Genomic DNA, 18,379 nt, shown 5'->3' with positions numbered 1-18,379 from the left:
TTGCGCTTTTTTCTGTTTGCGCTTTTTTCTGTGTGCGCTTTTTTCTCTTTGCGCTTTTTTCTGTTTGCGCTTTTTTCTCTTTGCGCTTTTTTCTGTGTGCGCTTTTTTCTCTTTGCGCTTTTTTCCGTGTGCGCTTTTTTCCGTTGCGCTTTTTGTTTTGCGCTTTTTTCCGTTGCGCTTTTTTCCGTTGCGGTTCTTTCCGGCCACCGCTGACCGCAATATCCCTTCATATGCCGAGGTCACAGAAACAGATTAACTCTACTTCACTTGCTCCATAGGGGAACTTTACCACTGCATCTGCATGGATGTAGGTTCAGCCTCTATCCTGGATTAGACTTTAGCAAAAGATGTTACTTTAACAATAACATTTTAACGTGTGGATGGGGTATTTAACTCAACAACAAAATATTAGAATTAAACATACTGCAACCAGTACGTTATACAATGACCAATAGGCCTACATGTGTACAGATCAACACATTAGTGTTAAACATATTATCTATACCTTTGTTACTTACTTGCCTCATAAGTTGTAGGCCTACTTTATGGACATTTGTACGGGCAATTAGTTAAGTATAGTGTTAATTACCGTGTTCTTCCTTTTAAATATAACTTTTAGTAACCTTCCACTCGACAAACAAACGAATTGGCAAGGTGTGACTGCAGCAATGGCCAAACTGTGCAAGCTAACACAATGCTGACCAGGATGCTGATGTACAATACCTGTGTATTGAATGCCTTGCTCTACGGCAACAAGTGTTGGACAACTCCTGCGTGTTGAATCATTGACGGCAACAAGTGTTTGACAACTTAGCACACACACTGAACACTTTCTATGCGCTACCTACGACCCGTTCTGGGTGTCTCAGGGACAGAGGCGTAGTGTGTGTGTGTGTGTGTTTATGCTTACATGTTTAAGATGGTCTGTATATGTGTGTATACATAAACGTATCTATATATTTCATTCTCATTTCTTTGTATTTTAATTTTAAAAATGCTACCGTTCTTTCTAAAATGCATAGAAACATAAAGGTGTGTGAGTAGGTCATTCGGTCCGTTGGTAGGCGTTGGTGTAGCTGTAAATGTAGGTATATATGTAAGTGTAGGTACAGGTGTAGACTTAGTTATGCAAATCACCAATGTTTAAAAAACCTGTGGACAACCCTTGGTGAAACAACATGTGGGCTTACCACCTTTGGTCAAAAAGCATCTGAAGTCGGAAAATCTTAAGAATTTATGATTCTATATATTTTAGAAAATGATGCCGCTTTTATTATTAAATAAAAATATACAGACGTTGTAATAAAGTATTTGTCTATGTATGCACATAGACACGTGCAAACTCAAACATGCATGCACAAAACACACGCACATTGCCATAATCTTCATTGGTGAGTGATCTGTGTGCGCACATTTTTATTTGGGTGTTTAATGTGAGTGCACATTCCTATTAATACAATGTGTGAGTTTTTGTCTAATTTGGAATTAAAATCACCAGAGAAAATCAAACTGTCATCTTTGATTCTTATAAATCAATTTATTTTTGTCAAAAAATGTTACATTACTTTTAAAACCTATTAAGGGATTGTCCTCAAAAGAAGCCAAGCTTTTGTGTTTTTTACTCCTACTCCTTCCCACCTAAAATTATCTGCCCCCCCCCCCCCCCTGCAATCTTGTTTTCAATGCCATCAGGGGATTTAACCAACAGATGACTGCTGAAGATATAAGTTGAGTAGTTTCTCTCAACACTGAAGAAGAAAAAACGAACTTCCTATATCTAGTTACCATAATAAAGAAAAAAACATTTAACTACCAGCTTTTATTTATGCACTAAACTAAAACGAATAAAATAAATTATTCTCTTGAAGTTGAAGCATAATAATGCAACACTATTTATATGTTAATTTAATGTACTAAAATGAGACAAAGATTCCTTTTTGCAGATATATTTGTAAAAGTGTTGATGGCTTATCAAATCCCTGCATAGACAATTAAACGCTTACTAATTTATGTTAAATTTTTGCTGTGTGCTAATTTTGGGAATAACTTTCTTAAAAACATAAAAAATTCTACTGCAGAAAACACATGATAAATTCAACTAACAAAAAATGTTTTTTTTTTTTTAAATCACATTTCAAACAACAGTTCTGTCTTCAAATTTTATTTCTGTAGGTAGATCTATAGTCAATATTCTGCTGGAAAAATGCATTTATTTAATATTTTTGTTTTTACTGCTACCTAGTCTGTTATGTAACATTACAAAATTAAGTTTCATCAAATCCTAGTACTTCACTTAACTTAAGAGTATTTACCAAAACCTTGTGCTTGGAAAACAAAAAAAAAACTTTCTGCCTGAAAGACCATAAACCTGTTTATTTTTTGAAAGTACCCAGCATGTATAGTTGGATGAATTGACAATAAATACTAGGCTCCCTCTTGATGGATTGTTGGATCAGGTTACTAAAGTGGGTTGGGATTTCTGAAGCGAAGTCTCAGCTTGTTGGCTTTGCATCCTAGCTGCATGTGCCATTGGGTGCGCATCCTCTTCATGTATTGCAAGTCCTTCACTCTAAGCGCCACTTGTGAACCTAGGTTTGTAACCAAAATTGATTTCTTTACAGCATGGACATGTATTTTCTACATGATAGATACATTCAAATAATGTTAAAAAATAAAATAGATAGCAAGATTTGCTGAGATCAAAGTAATACATAAATAATTCACATTTTTTAAAACCTTTACAGTCCTATGCACCCACAGTTGCCTGAGAAGTTATTTGTGTTTAAGTCCAAAGCTTCTGTATTTGCCTGACTTATGTTTGGTACATTTATTTTCGAAAAGCAATGGTAGTCTAGTTGTTAACGGGAATTTTAAGTTACCGGCGGAAGCAGGAAACAAGTTTTATTTACATTTTTTGTTTTATCACTAGCGGTTAATCTCTACAAAGTTAAGAATTATATTTTTTCTATCAAAATTACAATTACATAATCCAGTGACTCAATTAAATTTTTTTTAGAATTTAAAATAAAAATCGTATAGAGATAATATTAGGAGTAGTGTTGTTGTTTAATGCTTTTCTGAGATAAGGTTATTTTTATTTATCATTAGTAAGCTAATATACTATTTTACCTCATATATAATAAACTTTGATCGATTTTATAGAATTTATATTTTTAACATGCGATTTAAAAAAAAAAAATTTAAAACAGAAAGTACTATGACTGAAGAGCACAGTATCTTTTTGCCTAGCCGTAGGGAAAGTAATATAGTTTTTGAGCCCTAGACTATAAATGGTTAGCATTTGTGAGCCTCTATGATGGTTATACTTGATTTCAGTGTACTATTTAGTTTGTCTAAAATAAAAAAAGAGTAAATTAAATTACCAGTTGATCCAGTCCACCCTAAAGCTTTATAATGAGCCAACATTTTGGGTAGAATTTTCTTGGTTGGTTCATTAGTGTGTGGAACAAGGTTCTGCTTGTAATAGCGCATCAATGACCTATGTCCAATTGTGGCACCTAGGCAGAAAATAATTGTTGAATTTAAAAAAATTTTATACAGAGAAAAAGCGTTGTTCAAGACCAAAGATTTAAAGGTTTCACATTTTTACTTGAGGAAATGCGAATGAAACTATTTTAAATAAATACAATGATATTGACCTTCTGTAAAAATCTAATCTGTATAAAGTGGTGAGGAAAATAAAAACCTGATGGGAGTGTCAGAGAATAACCATCACTCTCAAGCTCGTTTAAATCCACAGCTTCATCTGGATTGACTTCAGGATTCTCAGCATCAGGGTAACTTGACCTAGACATGGTTGATACAAACTTTATTGAACAGCAGTGTCCATACTACATCCTAGTGTGACCTATGACATGGTTGATACAAACTTTATTGAACAGCAGTGTCCATACTACATCCTAGTGCGACAAGGTATGAGATGTGTATGCCTATGTTTTTGTAAAGCCAGCACAGTGCAGGTTAGGAGAAGCTGAGATCACAATTTATTGTCATAGAATTCTTATAGCCTCTAAACAGTGATTGGTTGTCTATCCTTAACTCTTCTCTCCCTTAACATATCCTTATCTAGTCCTTATCCCTAACCAGATTAATATCCAGCTCCCTATTCTTATTTGAAATAGAGTCAACCAAGGGTGTGTGTACGCTTTAGACAGAAATTTGTAGATATTAAAACAATATAGTTTAGTCAGATACTTGTTTGTAAACACAGACAATTGGTTCAGTCAGACACTTGTAAACACAGACAATTGGTTTAGTCAGACACTTATATTATAAACACAGACAATTGGTTTAGTCAGACACTTGTAAACACAGACAATTGGTTCAGTCAGACACTTGTAAACACAGACAATTGGTTTAGTCAGACACTTGTAAACACAGACAACTGGTTTAGTCTGACACTTGTAAACACAGACAATTGGTTTAGTCTGATACTTGTAAACACAGACAATTGGTTTAGTCAGACACTTGTAAACATAGACAATTGGTTTAGTTAGATATTTTTACAATATTGAATGTAAAGAATGTAAAAATTGGTATCATACGTGTAGTCATAGAAGTCAGCATATTCATAAATGACATCCCCATCATGAAGCATTTTACAATGTCCTTTATCAATCATGTGGCGCTGTACATCTTTAGTTGAGTAAAATTTCTTGCCTTTTTCATTACACCACAGACACAAGTGGCCGGCTGACACCTTTTCTCCTAGAGAATAAAATGGAAACATCTCAAATTGGAAACTGTACATCTCAAATTGGAAACTGTACTCCAACAGTAACTAGATAAGAGTACTTTAATGCTTTACTATCAGAATGTTAAAAGTTTCTTCTTACTTCTAAAATCCCATAAAAAACATTGGTACATAATTTTTTGTTCATACAACTTTGATCCATCTACAAAAAGCAATATCAATTTTGAGTATGAGACTACTTACCTAAATAAGTGACAAGGCCCTCCAGGTCGCTTATGAATTCTGCATCAGGTATAAAAAATCCATGAAACTTAGTCATATGTGTGACATTCTCTTCCAAAGACGCGCTTACATATGAACAAAATAAACACTCTTCCAGGCCTAAAGTATTTTCATCACAGCTATCCCACGATTCTGCATCGGATTCATCTGTGGAGTGGGTACACCAATGTTACTAATACACTTGTCAGGCTAATTAAGTCGTATAAGAGATATTAAAATTGTATATATATTTATTAATTAGTCCTTAAAAATGCACCACTTATTAATAATGTAAAAACTTAAAATATATTTAAGAAATTGTTTTTGAAATAGAATTACTGGCATTGAATTCAACAAGAGAAAATTATAATTTTATTAGGATGGCTATATTGGCAAAAGAGTAGAGTAGAAAAAAATTAATAATCAAACCATCATCAACAATCATTGGATCTGTCTTATTTTTTTTTAGCTTGCGTTTTCCTGAACCATCAACAGCTTCAGTGTGTGGGGAAACATTAACAACTTCAGAGTGTGGTGAAACATCAACATCTTCAGTGTGTGGGGAAACATCAACATCTTCAGTGGGTGAGGAAACATCATGACCAACACTGTTCTTACAAGTTTTCAGCTTTTTTTTATTATTCTGTTTCACTGCTCCGGCTACCACCTCCTTGTGTTTTTTTGACTGCAAATGATTTTCACATGCGTTTGGAGTGCTGAAGGCTTTGTTGCAAGGTTTGCAGAAACATGTTTCGTGAACTTTAGAAATTTCTTGCTCCTTGAAAAAAAAAGTTTGTTGTAATTAAGTAAAAAAAAACTAAAGAGCCTATTTATATTATACAACAAATATAGTAGTTTGTTTCTAAGCAACTACATAAATCCACTTCAATACTTATTTACTGAAATTCTCCCCAATTAGCTGTGCCAGCTATGGTAAAACAGAGATCCAAGACTAGCACTGGCTGCTCTAGTAATTAACTCTGGATACTTCAGTGCACACTTTTGTGTGATGACATATTATTAATAAAAGTTTAAGAATTTTTTTTTATCACATAAATGGAATTACCTATCAATAATTTATTGAAAAATTGATCGGGCTAAATTATCTTATAAACTATTTTAAAAAATGTTTTGCTTAGAATAATAGTACCACTTTTCAAAGTACCGCTGGTTTACACAAGTCTAAAAATTAAGCATAATATATAAACATCGATATAAAAAACCAATGTTACTTGTTTCTCTTGAGTCTGTTGGCGTTCTTGAAATTTTTCCAATGTTACAGGAGCAAGATTTGCAACCTTTCGTTTCAGGTTGTAGCGATGCCAATCTGTTTTGTAGTGTAACCGCCCTAGAGCAATATCCTCAAACCCCACATTGCAAGCTAAGCATGTCAGTGAAGCCATTTTACCTAATGATTATGAGAGAAAAAAACAGGTTAAATCTAAATCACTGAATATTCATAATCAATCAGCTTTCATTGAGTACTTTAGTTAAATATACAGCAACGAGCCGACCCGCTGCGTATCATACGCCGCTATTTAGTTGTTTTTTTTCTACTTTTCAGTAATTTATAATTTGTGAATTCGACAGTACCAATGCTGCCATTGAAAATATTTGCTTAAAAACACTACCCCCCCCCCCCCCCCCCCCCACGTGAAAGCAGCCTCCTCTTAGTTACCTCCTCTAAGTTTAAAATCGTTTCAAACTAAATTATCTGCCCCTAATAGCCGTCACCAAACCCGTCTCTGTGATTGTAAAATGTAAACAGAGTGAACACCGCTCACCAGATCATGTGGGGGTGGGGTGGTAGTGATAGAGAGGAAGAGAGGGGACTGCAAAGGCGCGCTTGCAGCTTGTTTTCTAACTGATCCCAGAAGAGAATTATATATATAGATGTATATAATATTGCTGACAGTAGTAACTAATATATTGATAGGCCTAAATATTGCAAATTTCAAATAGTATCAAATTAAAAGTAACACATTTACATTTCTTTTTATGTTGTTTTAAACAAAAATAAAATGGTGTAAAATCCCAAGTGGCACCAACTATCAGCTTTACTAAGGACAATGAGTGTATGTTAAGGAGTGAGTAGAATTTGGGATTGTTTGTTGTGTTAGATTATCTGTAGAGTGTTAGATTGAAAGCAGAATGGCAGAGATATCCATACCAAAAACTACACAATTATATATCTTATCTCCAAGGCATTTTTGATGTTACTGAACAACTCTAGAAATGAAAATATTGATTCACATTACAAATTATAAATAGATACTTTAGATAGTATTTGGCCAATGCCCATAATGGTACAGATAATTTATATGAATTTTTAAAAACATGTGCTTCACCTTGTTATTTTACAAGCGTTTAATAGTTTAATATGTCCTCTTGTCTCTCAAAAACTATTTAAGAAACAAAGTTACCTAAGGGTTTCATTTTGGAATCTATATGCCATTTTACTTTTTACCCTTGAGTTATTGACTTAAGACAAATTATCAAATGTCCAGACTAATTTCAATAAATTCAATAACTAATTCATTTGATTTAGGTCTAATTAATATTATTTTAGTTGTTATAGGCCTGATGGTAATCTATCGTTTAATGTGCGTAAAATCGGCCGATGCTAGTAATGTGCGAAAAAGTTGCCTCATTGTTAAGGCTTTATTAGAAGTATATTGTGATATATTTGTAGCAAATATTATAGATAACTGAATAATAAACCAAAAACAATGGCTAAATAGTAAATATATCACTATAGGCCAGAAATTAACTTTAAACAGTAGTGTTTGCGGGCAAGATTTGCTATATAAAAAGCGGGCCATCTGTAAATTAGAGTGGTTTCCCCTGAATCTCTAACTATAATTTTACCAAAAAAAAAGAGGCTGCTTAAGTAATATCTAGATGTCTAGTATCTGCCAATTTTACATACCTAAAATGATAGATTACTGTTAAAATTTGGGTAATCTATGGCTTTTGTATTACTAACTAAACTATTAGTAGCGTGTATTGCAGCTTCGTAATTTCTAAAGGCAACCATTTTGGAAATGGCGCTGACTTCCCCTTTCGCTTTTTGTCCCAGGCTTCCGTCACCGCCGCGCGTGAGTCTAAAAATAGACTAACGGCTTGTTCCAACCGGCATTTTGTTGACGCTCTCTTCCCTTCGGGTTTACTTGACATATTGGAAAATATTTTGGCGGACGATATTTATTAATTTAGTTTTTCTTTCTTCGGATTATTGGAGTCAAAAATAGAGGTAATTTCAGCATTTTTTTTCTATTTGAATTAGATTCTTGTTCTTGTTAAAAGTTTGGTTGTTCGACAGAGTTTTGCAAATTTTCTTTAAATTAAGTCTGAAAACGGCTAATTTCCCACCAACAAGTCGTTTAAATGTCCCTGCAAAGTCTGAATCGATAGCTTTGTAGCCGCCATTATTTTAAAAAGATTTTTAAAATATTGTATATTTATTAAGTTTTTTAAAAATAGCATTATTAAAAAAAAACTATTTTACGAAAAAAAGTAATTAGGTTTAATAGTGTCATTAGGTAGATTTAGTTAGATCTAGATCTAGAATCTAGACTAGATTCTAGACTCTAGAGTCTAAACTCTAAACTAGACCTAGAATATCTAGAATCTAGATCTAAATCTAGATCTAGTAGATCAGATCAATTCTAGATCTATAATCTATAAAATCTAGATACTCTATATCATCTAGATTCTAGAATATCTAAATCCAAGTCTAGATCTAGTATCTAGATCTTGTAAAATAGATCTAGATCTAGTCTAGTCTAGATTCTTAGATCTAGATAGTAGATTAGATCCAGATGATCGTCAAGCTAGACTAGATGTAGATTCTATACAATACATTCTATAGTATAGTATATATAAGCCTAATCTAGATTATTTTAAAAGATCTAGATTCTAGATCTCTATTAACTAGATTCTATCTAATTTTCTAGATATAGACTCTAGAATCTCTAATCTACTTTTTTTTTCAGTCTGTGGTCTTGCAGCTCTTTGATTGAAATCTGAGTGAGAAATCATTCAGCCATCGGAATCACATTTAGACATTTCTGATAAGTGACAGTACTTTAACTTGTTTAAGTGATCATAATTATTTACCTAATTATTAATTATAGACTACTTTTAATTATACCTATTTAGTGTTAAGTAGCCTAATTAAATCTAGATCTAATCTAGTTCTAACTTACCTCTACTCTAAACAATAGTAACTTTTTTTTTTACTAGACTCACAATTTTAAAAACAAATGGTTTTTTTTTTGTGTGAAATAAACCTAGTAGGCGTAGTCTATTTATTTTAAAATAAACCTTATGCCTAGATATCTATATCTAAATTTTCCAAATGTATTTTCAGAAGTTCGAATGAGGAGATGGAGATGGCTGGGCCATGTCCTACGCATGAGCAAAAGATGACTCCCCAACATGGCACTGGAAAACGAAAGAGAGGAAGACCACTGGGAACATGGAGGAGATAGATGGAAGAAGAAGTGCAAGCTGCTGGCAAGACCTGGCATGAACTAAAGTGGCTCGCCCAAGACAGAGTGGAATGGCAGGGATTTGTTGCTGCCCTATACTCCACAGGGAGTGATGAGGATTAAGTAAGTAATTTGTAATAGACTACTAATGTAACAGACTTTTTTCTAACACTAATTGTTTATTTTAGTATACTAAGTCATGACTTGATTCATCAACTTACAGCTATAAAATACAGTTGCACAGAACTTCCTTTATAATTCATATTTTTCTACAATAAGTAAACTAAGAAAAGATACTAAATCATTGCAGAGAAAGCAGACACAGATCCAGTGTTGGAAGAGGAAGTATTTTACAGAAAAGAAAAAAAACAACAGATGTCAAAGCAGGTATTGGCTGGTGCAGAAACAGCATGAAAGGGTAAGTTATTGATGATTTCAAACATAAAATATGCTAAATTGCAGGTTAGGTTTCAAAGAACAACTGGACATCTTCAGCAAGAGAATTGAGAACCAAGATTGATAGTGTTAAATGGGAGATGGATTTGCTGACAATGACAGAGTATTGAAGGAGATAAATGATGCTTTAAGAGGAGAAAGGGTCAAGATCTCAGTAAAGAATGACATTGTTCAGGCAGAGAATCTCAAACTGATTGAGGAGTTTGACAGGGTCATCGACACAAATCAGTTACAGCACAAAATAGACACAGAAATTCAATCTCAAATGAAGCAAATGAAGAAAAAGTTGGAAGCTATGGAACGCAGAGATACTGAAAATTCCATCTATGATGTGTTGTCTGGATCGAATGTCTCAGTAAACCATCCCCTATTTCGTGGTGTTGACAGAAGCTGAAACCCTCTTTGTCAAGAATTGCGGGTGGTAAAGACCTGGTTGTTGTCCAGCTGACTGACAAGTGGGAGCTAGATGATCAGAAAGTGCATCGCTATTATGGGAGGATTATTAACAGAGTACTAGCTAAAAAGAACAAGTCTGTTGTCTACACTGTATGCTACTGGGCACCCGATGAGGATGAAGCTGAGGACTTTTGCCTACCTGCTGAGTCACTAATAGCTGACTTGATTAGTAGTGATTGATTTTTTATAGAATACATAAAAATTATATTGGCTATTACATTTACGCAGCAAAGCAAGTTAATTGAGTAGGTTAAAAAATAAAGGTTGGTATGTAATGACATGGTATTATTTTTTTTAATCTCTTTTTTTATATTTTACTTATGGTATTCTAATTTGATACACAGTATAGTGTAAACAAATCAAATAACTTTTTTTTTTCTTTGCAGATTTTTGTATCTTTCCTGGACTGATGACTTTCATTCAACCTGATCATTTTTTTATTTGCATCAACTAAAACTTGTTATATAAATCACTTTGTTGTACTCACACCTTAAACTTAAACCCATTATTACTTTTGTACTTTTCATTGATAATTGAAATTTATATAATTGCATCTAAATCTAATAAATAAATATTTTTTGGAAAGCAAACCATTTTGATTCTTTTTATCTTTTGTTTGAATTTGAAACCAGGTCTTGTATAAGAAATTATACTGGTGGGTCTGTGAGTAACACCATGTTTGCACTTACCACATGAATACTATACATGTCTAGAAAAAAAACAATCTCCAATGAGTAAGCCTTCATATACATGTTCTGATAAAATAAGCTTATGCTGAAGTTTTTTCTCTAGACTTGCGCAATTCACAGTGCAACAACAATTATTGGCAGTAAGCAGTCCATTAATAAATAAATATATATTTATTAGACACCAAATTACATATTAAATATTTAGAATGAATAAATAATCATAGTGAGAGATAATGGTTCCATTAATTAGTATCACTAGCTTAACAGATGAATTTTTATAACTTACTATAATGTGTTCAAGCAAGGTTAATATTGATAATCTATAGGCCCTAGGCCTTACTATAAGAAGCAGCTGAACACCTTTGTAGAGGGTCTATATAAACTATATTATAACATTTTCACTATTTTAGACAATGGTATTGGTATGAAATTGTTGGTCATGTAGGGCCCTACGCCCTACACAAATGTTAAAACCTAATAATAGAAAAAAAAAATATTTTGCTACTACTAGGCCTACATGGTGGTTGTAATTCAAGTTTTCAGTAGGCCTATGCCTAATAATTTATTCAATTATTAATAGGCCTAGTTGTGTATAGTAAATAAAATTTTGATTAGTCAAACTCATAATAAAATACTACATTAACAATTTATAGTAAAATGACGAAAAGTCCGAAAATATAATTTGACGCGTATGACGTCATCAAGTTGTGTACTACCAATATCGGAGACACTTTTTTTTTAATGTAAGAGGAAAAATAATGGTGGCAGGTTAATCCAAATTTTTTATAAACACAAAAATTTTAAATTCGAAATAGGCTAAATAAACTTTTCCTAGACACACACAGAGTATAAAAAGTAGTTTCAGTAAAAAATTACGCGTCGATCGGTATCTTTTCCTCCCGAAACTAACGAATTTTCAATTTTCGAAATACACGCTACTATTAGTTTGTAAGTAAAATCAGCTGGTAGATGCATATCTGGTAATCTATCGTTTTGGGTACGTAAAATCGCCCGCGATTTGTAATGTGAAAAACAGGTGACTCCTTAAATTTTAATAATTATTTCACATTTTGAGGAGGATTTATGTTTTTAAAAATTCAAAAATGTTTCCTTGATTCATTTATGTACCTGTTTTTAAACAATTGAATTAAAACTTTTCCGTAATAAATGAAGACTAGCGATGTTTCCAACAGATGCAACCATGCTCATTTACTATAGCAGCCATCTTGTCTAAGTTTTATTTTTATAAGCTTTTAGCGCCAGATTCAGGGGGAAGCCACTCTATTTTACAAATGGCTGCTGTTTATATAGCAAATCTTGCTCTCAAACACTGCTGTTTAAAGTTAATTTCTGGCCTATATCGATATATTTAGCCATTGATTTAGGTTTATTATTCATTTATCTATAATATTTGACACAAAAGTATGACAATATACTTGTATTAAAGCCTTGACAACGAGGTAACGTTTTCGTACATAAATAGCCGCGGGCGATTTTACGTACCCAAAACGATAGATTACCGCATATCTTTATCTTGCAACCTTTTTAATTTTATTTTTATGGTGCAAAAGGGGAAGGAAGTAAGAGTAAGTACTAAAGTTACCAAAGTAATTACTAATTAGTAAGTAGAATCTAGGTCTATAATTATAGTATAATAGGCTATTTATTATCTTAAGTCTCATTCATCGCGCTATAGTATAGTATTGATATTATTGACTATTTTCAGGATTGAAGAGTTATTGAACTCATTGATTCACAAGTCAAATTGTAATTGATTGTGTCATGTGAGACATGTGATTGTGAATTGAATGTGTGAAGGAAGTGTGAGTGATTGTCCACAACTTGAACTTTGTTACTAGATAGGTCTACTACTTCAAGTACTTCATCAAGTGACATCATCAAGTTCTTAAAATTAAAAGTTCAGTTAGATCTAGAGGGTTATGAAGCTAGTAGACGTGGTTATAAGCCTATGTCTAGTTAGCCTAGACTCAAGTTAGGCCTAAATTAAAATATTAAAAATAATAAAATATGCCTAGGACTAGCAGACTCACGCTTTGCGGAAGTCCGACATATAAACAAGAGATCTTTTGCATTTGAAGTCGTTATAAGTCAACATCCGTCCGATTGACTTCCTTTCTTAAAATAGCCCGATTCAACAATGGTACGTTCGTCTACATTTCTGAAATAAATCTACTGTAATCTCCCTATCTATTTTAATTTTTTGGTGTATTTATGATTTTATATATATAGCTATTTCCAGTAGTTTTAAAAACAATTTTAGTTGTACCCCATTCTTCAAGATTTATTACTTTCCATATCTATTTGTTATGCTTTCCAATTTGCTTATTTTTTTAAAACTTGTTCTATCTTTGACTGACTTTAGCCCCTAATTAACAGGCCTTAATCTAGATCTAGTAAACAATGGTTCTTTCACTCTGATCTCAGGTAAAACTCCATTTTAGCGTATTTTATTCCCCGCTTCACGTTCATCTCAAGTTGAGCGTAATTTAATTATAAACACAACCGAAATACACAAAAACGTTAGGGAAACATTTGGCACATTTCTTTATGAAGTTCTGATTTAGTTTTGATAATTTACTTTGTCAAAACTTGAATCCAAATGTGGAATATAATGCTATAATTTTAAATTAACTTTTATGAACTCATGATGACCCCAAAACTGAGAATATTGCCCAAGCTATGACATCTGCTAATAATTAAAGTCAATGTGAACTCACGGTGAACAGTCGACAGTGTAGGGATTTTTCTCCAGCTGATCACAGTTTAATTGGAACTGTCCTAATGCTTTTTTATGTTACTTTATCTTTTCTAATTAAAACTCACATTCATTTAAAAAATAAATGTATCTAGAGGAGCTTACACTTTTCGGACACACATAGCGAAAAAACGCAACGTAAAAATTCCATGCGGTCTCATTCAGTAACCACTTAACATAGAAAACAAAAAAAAGTATCATATCTATCCGCAACCATTCTACTTTAATAATGTGTGTGTCATTTTGTATTCATACGCATAGAACTTAAGCTATTCTTGTTATAGTGACTGGGGGGGGTCTTAACGTGTGTTCGAACACATGTAATACAGTTTTACATGTGTTCGGACACCTTTACCCGTCATCGGACATAGCACTTTTTGTTCATTTAGAATAATTTAAAGTCAATTTAATGAATAAAAACATATATTATATGCATGTATATTGTGTTATTGATTGTTTGTGAGGTAATTTTAATAGTATAAAACCTTTTTCCCACACTCCCAAAGTTCATCCCATTCAGCCATTGCGGCTCGCGCAGTACGCTGCTAAGCCAGCCAGGTCACATGATTCCCCCTCCTCTTTCGCATTCCACTGCCTTCTTGACCTTATTTTGACCCTTTCCCTTCAATAACCAGCCCCTTTTATGCTCTAAATTCTTATTTAGTAATATTTTTGTGTTGCTGTCCGCTCCCATGTAAGGCCAAATAAGTTAGCGAACACCCCTTTTTTATTGTTCAAGCACAAATAAACCCATTAACCTTGACATTTACGATGTTCCATACATATATAGAAGCTATTTATAATGTAACCTTTTAGCTAAGCATTGATTGGTTCAAGTTTTGCCCCTAAGTCCAACCCTAGGTCACTTCATCCGGCTGGTGTAAAAATAGAAATGTGCGTACCATGCAACGTTAAAAAATTTCTAAAAATAATTCTTGAGAAAGGAAACGGAAGTACTTGACACGGAAGTGTTCATAAATGAACAGTTTACGTGCAGGCGCCGTGGTTTCGCGTGAGACATGCTAATTAAAGTTTCTATGAGCCAAAAACCGACGAAGTGTTCGCTCCTACGTAATTTTTGGTGTGTGTCCGAAAAGTGTAAACTCCTCTAGATCTAATCCTAGTGTTTTCCTAACATTTTGTGTGTTTCGGTTGTGTTTATAATAAAATACGCAAAACCGGAGGTGAATATGAAGCGGCGAATAAGATGCGCTAAAAATTGAGTTTTACCCTGATCTCACTAGAATAGACCTTAGACTAAGTAGATATTCTAGATCTAGTTATCTAGGATCTAATTTTGTTAGAAATAAAATTAAAATTGAAATGAAAAATAAATGGATCTAGGCCTAGATTCTCTTCTCATTCACCTCCGGTTGAGCGTATTTTATTAATAATGGAGGTTTATAGACCTAGATCTAGTTTCTTCATTGTGGAACTTAAACAACCCCTTCCACTTCGTAAGCTGGATGGTGAATTTTAAATAGAAGATGCCCCCAATACTTGCATGCTACCATTGTCTGACTGCTACAATGTTTAGCGAAACCAAGGATCTAGACTAATTCCAATAAACACTTAACATGAACCTAGACTGTCCTAAGAGGTGTGGCAATGGGCATATCAGTAGGGTTGTTGGTATCCGCTGAGTTTGCTGTAAAAACATGACCCAAAAACTCCCATTGCTTTCTGATATCTTACGAGATTAGATTTGGCCGATTTAAAAGTTATTAATTCATGAAAGGCTAATTGTTATTCTCGCTAAATCTAAAACTTGCTCGATTTTCAATTTAAACAAGACCACTAAATAATAAACATCCATATTTAATCCATTAGACACTAATTTTGAGGGTTTAAGCTCATTTTAAACTACATTAGGCCCTACTTGATTTAAAATTTATTTTTAATAGGCCTCATGTTTTTTTTGGGTTAGTTGCTAGAAGCTTTAGCTATGTGCTCTAGAAATTTGTCACTTGTGTAGGCCAAGCTTATTCGGTTGTCCAGCCCTACTGTTTGCTTATTGAATATCATGTAATGAAGCTTTACAACTTTGTAACTTTGATTCATACTTCAATAGGCTGTTTTTTTAGGTTACTTTATACATTATAAGATTTCTTCATTAGAAAATGCCTTAGCCTATTCAATTGCAAATTCATAAGCCCACTAGCTATGTGTTGTCTGTAACTGTAAGGTTTACTTTAAAATGTGCCTAAAACATACAGAGGACGAGTGCCTTGTAACCCGTACTCAAGATTTAAGACTCACAATATCAAGTTGTTACTTCAACAAAGTCTAAGTTCTACTTGCCTTAATTTGTAGTGACATGTTGAAAATAACATAAATAACAATGTTCTGACATCTATATATATAATTCTCTATTTGGAGACCATGTGGGACACCACCACCACCTACACACGCCTTGCTCTCCATGCATATCGCTACCACACCTCCCCCACCAGTCTGGTGAGCTTTGGTTCATGATGAATGTTAACAAGGCTGGTAAGTAGGTCACCAACCAGTTCTACGGTTCAATAAAACCTGCATGAGCCATAGAACTGGTTGGTGACCTACTTACCAGCCCTATTGTAGAGCCGGGTCAAATTAGTGACGGCTATTAGGGGCAGATAATTTAGTATTTAAATGATTTGAAACTAAGGTAGGTAACACATTCTGCTTGATCTTCATTGTCGTCATGGGCAGCTGCTTTCACAGGGGGAGGGGGGTAGTGTCAAATAGCTAAGCAGAAAAATAACTAAATAGTGGTGTATGCTACACAGTGGGTCGGCTCATTGTTATATTTGCGTTGCAATCTTTTGGTGGCAGGGGAGGGGAGAAAGACAACAAATATATTCAGTTCAACAATATATACAAGATCTATATATCATTTTAGCTAAACTCTGCAAATATGTACAAAATACTACAGCTAACAAAATGAATTTGCTCACTTATACAGATATACCATTACTCATCTCAAATGGCTGATGCAAAAAAAGACCCCCTCCCCCCAACAAAATAATTACTAAAAACTATTTGTGCTAGGAAGTTTTTGTGGTTTTTGTTTTTCATATAAGAGAGCTGTACAAGAATATGTAACTTATATTTTCATATGATGATTTTTTTTTTAATGGAAGTCCCTAATATTAAATATCAGTATCCTAAACTTGTAAGCCAGTGTCAACAACACGCAGAATACAAGACAATTATTGTACCACCACTATCCATTTTTATATTTAAAAAATATATAATTCATAGGCAAAGAGAACCAAGAAGGTTGGCATTGTTGGAAAGTATGGAACCAGGTATGGTGCCTCTCTCAGAAAAACTGTCAAGAAAATGGAGATAACTCAGCACAGCACATACACATGTCCCTTTTGTGGAAAGGTAACTAGTCATAAACTTCTCTTAGTAATATGTCAGCCATTTTATATTCAATAATTATCCTACTGTTCTTAAGTTCTAAGATTAATATACTAGATCTGCTATTGGGTTCAGAAAAAATGTTAAGACCAATTATCTACAGATTAGATTCTGTGTTCTGAAACATTGGTTGTCTAATCTTTAATTATTCTTGGATATAGCAATCGAAGCTATACTTTTCCACACACATCCATGCTGTTAGGTGAAAGTATAATTTTCTTGCTTTCCCCCCACAGGAATCCATGAAGAGAAAAGCAGTTGGCATTTGGAAGTGCAGCAGATGCTCTAAAACAGTTGCAGGGGGTGCTTGGGTTTATTCGTAAGTATCTTTGTCACATTTGGGTTTATTTGATTAGAGTAAGAGGTTAATAGGTGGTTTTCTGTTAGGGTATACATTTACCTTATACTATATTTCACAGAACTACAGCTGCAGCTCAAGTACGCAGTGCTATTCGTCGTCTTAGAGAAATGAAGGAAATCTAAATAAATTTTGTAAAGCACTTAATTTGTTTTTGTGGTTTTTATCCAAGTTTGTTGTGACTGAGTATACTGCTGGATTAAGGGTTAGAGGTCATCTGCAGTATAAAGTTCCCTTTTCAGATCTGCTTCCTGACCTTGTTCATAGCAATATTTCTCATTAGGAAAGTCTTCCTTGAGCAAATACTTGTAAAAACCCTCAAATCCTTCTTTGAAAAACTTCCCTAAGGAGGTCATTTGCTTGAAACTGAATGTCCTCCATGCTACTGGCCACATCTGCTTCAAATTCAAATGAGTTTTGGAAGTCTCATTTCTTCTGCCTTTCAATCCAATTCAGAAAACTGATGCTGAATCAGAATGTCTTTGATCTTGCATGCAAATGATGTGAGGACATAGAACTGTTGCTTGAGCCATGAACTTCTCATGAATACCTTACGTGCCTAAGTTGTCAGCCTGTACTTATTCCAAAGACAAGAAAAGTTTGGATCTGAAGGCCTTTAAGTGGATGTATATTCCTCTCCTTGCCTTAATACAACTTAGCTTTAGGTTATGAAAATTAAAATGACATGACTGCAGCAACAGCCCATTTCTATACCCACTCTTTATCAGACAATGGCTGCAGCTTGCCTTTACTTTCCAGGAAGTC

General features: G+C 33.7%; 2 protein-coding genes and 1 long non-coding RNA gene across 3 annotated transcripts; 2 read left to right on the top strand and 1 right to left on the bottom strand.

Moving 5' to 3' along the window:
- Positions 1-1,685: 1,685 nt before the first annotated feature.
- On the bottom strand, positions 1,686-13,152 carry LOC131932124 (cytoplasmic 60S subunit biogenesis factor ZNF622). The gene is made up of 8 exons (XM_059289006.1): positions 13,121-13,152; positions 6,208-6,383; positions 5,405-5,753; positions 4,958-5,143; positions 4,566-4,728; positions 3,707-3,807; positions 3,384-3,518; positions 1,686-2,588 (listed from the first exon to the last, which is right to left on the bottom strand). Exons 2-8 carry the CDS (start codon positions 6,376-6,378, stop codon positions 2,461-2,463), a joined length of 1,233 nt encoding a protein of 410 aa, XP_059144989.1. The 5' UTR covers positions 6,379-6,383; positions 13,121-13,152; the 3' UTR covers positions 1,686-2,460.
- Positions 9,204-10,928, top strand: LOC131932150 (uncharacterized). Its single transcript, XR_009384485.1, has 3 exons — positions 9,204-9,591; positions 9,779-9,886; positions 10,767-10,928. It is a non-coding gene; the product is annotated as an uncharacterized LOC131932150 (long non-coding RNA).
- On the top strand, positions 13,107-17,761 carry LOC131932138 (large ribosomal subunit protein eL43). Its single transcript, XM_059289014.1, has 4 exons — positions 13,107-13,230; positions 17,092-17,220; positions 17,493-17,575; positions 17,676-17,761. Exons 1-4 carry the CDS (start codon positions 13,228-13,230, stop codon positions 17,737-17,739), a joined length of 279 nt encoding a protein of 92 aa, XP_059144997.1. The 5' UTR covers positions 13,107-13,227; the 3' UTR covers positions 17,740-17,761.
- Positions 17,762-18,379: the final 618 nt, after the last annotated feature.

Source organism: Physella acuta, unplaced genomic scaffold (assembly GCF_028476545.2).
Source record: "Physella acuta isolate Inbredline_101_S28 unplaced genomic scaffold, ASM2847654v3 ptg000105l, whole genome shotgun sequence".
Classification (NCBI taxonomy): domain Eukaryota; kingdom Metazoa; phylum Mollusca; class Gastropoda; family Physidae; genus Physella; species Physella acuta.
Note: the sequence above shows the minus strand (reverse complement) of the source record. Positions and strands in the feature narration are given on the sequence as shown.

What these genes read in the sequence shown, in the direction of transcription:
- LOC131932124 (XM_059289006.1), bottom strand. Translation starts at nt 6,378, where the DNA reads ATGGCTTCACTGACATGCTTAGCTTGCAATGTGGGGTTTGAGGATATT. An exon ending in AACAGACTCAAGAGAAACAA is followed by an intron (nt 5,754 to 6,207) that starts GTAACATTGGTT and finishes TTTTTTTTCAAG; the next exon opens with GAGCAAGAAATTTCTAAAGT. An exon ending in GGGCCTTGTCACTTATTTAG is followed by an intron (nt 4,729 to 4,957) that starts GTAAGTAGTCTC and finishes TTTATTCTCTAG; the next exon opens with GAGAAAAGGTGTCAGCCGGC.
- LOC131932138 (XM_059289014.1), top strand. An exon ending in CATGTCCCTTTTGTGGAAAG is followed by an intron (nt 17,221 to 17,492) that starts GTAACTAGTCAT and finishes TTCCCCCCACAG; the next exon opens with GAATCCATGAAGAGAAAAGC. An exon ending in GGGGGTGCTTGGGTTTATTC is followed by an intron (nt 17,576 to 17,675) that starts GTAAGTATCTTT and finishes TATATTTCACAG; the next exon opens with AACTACAGCTGCAGCTCAAG.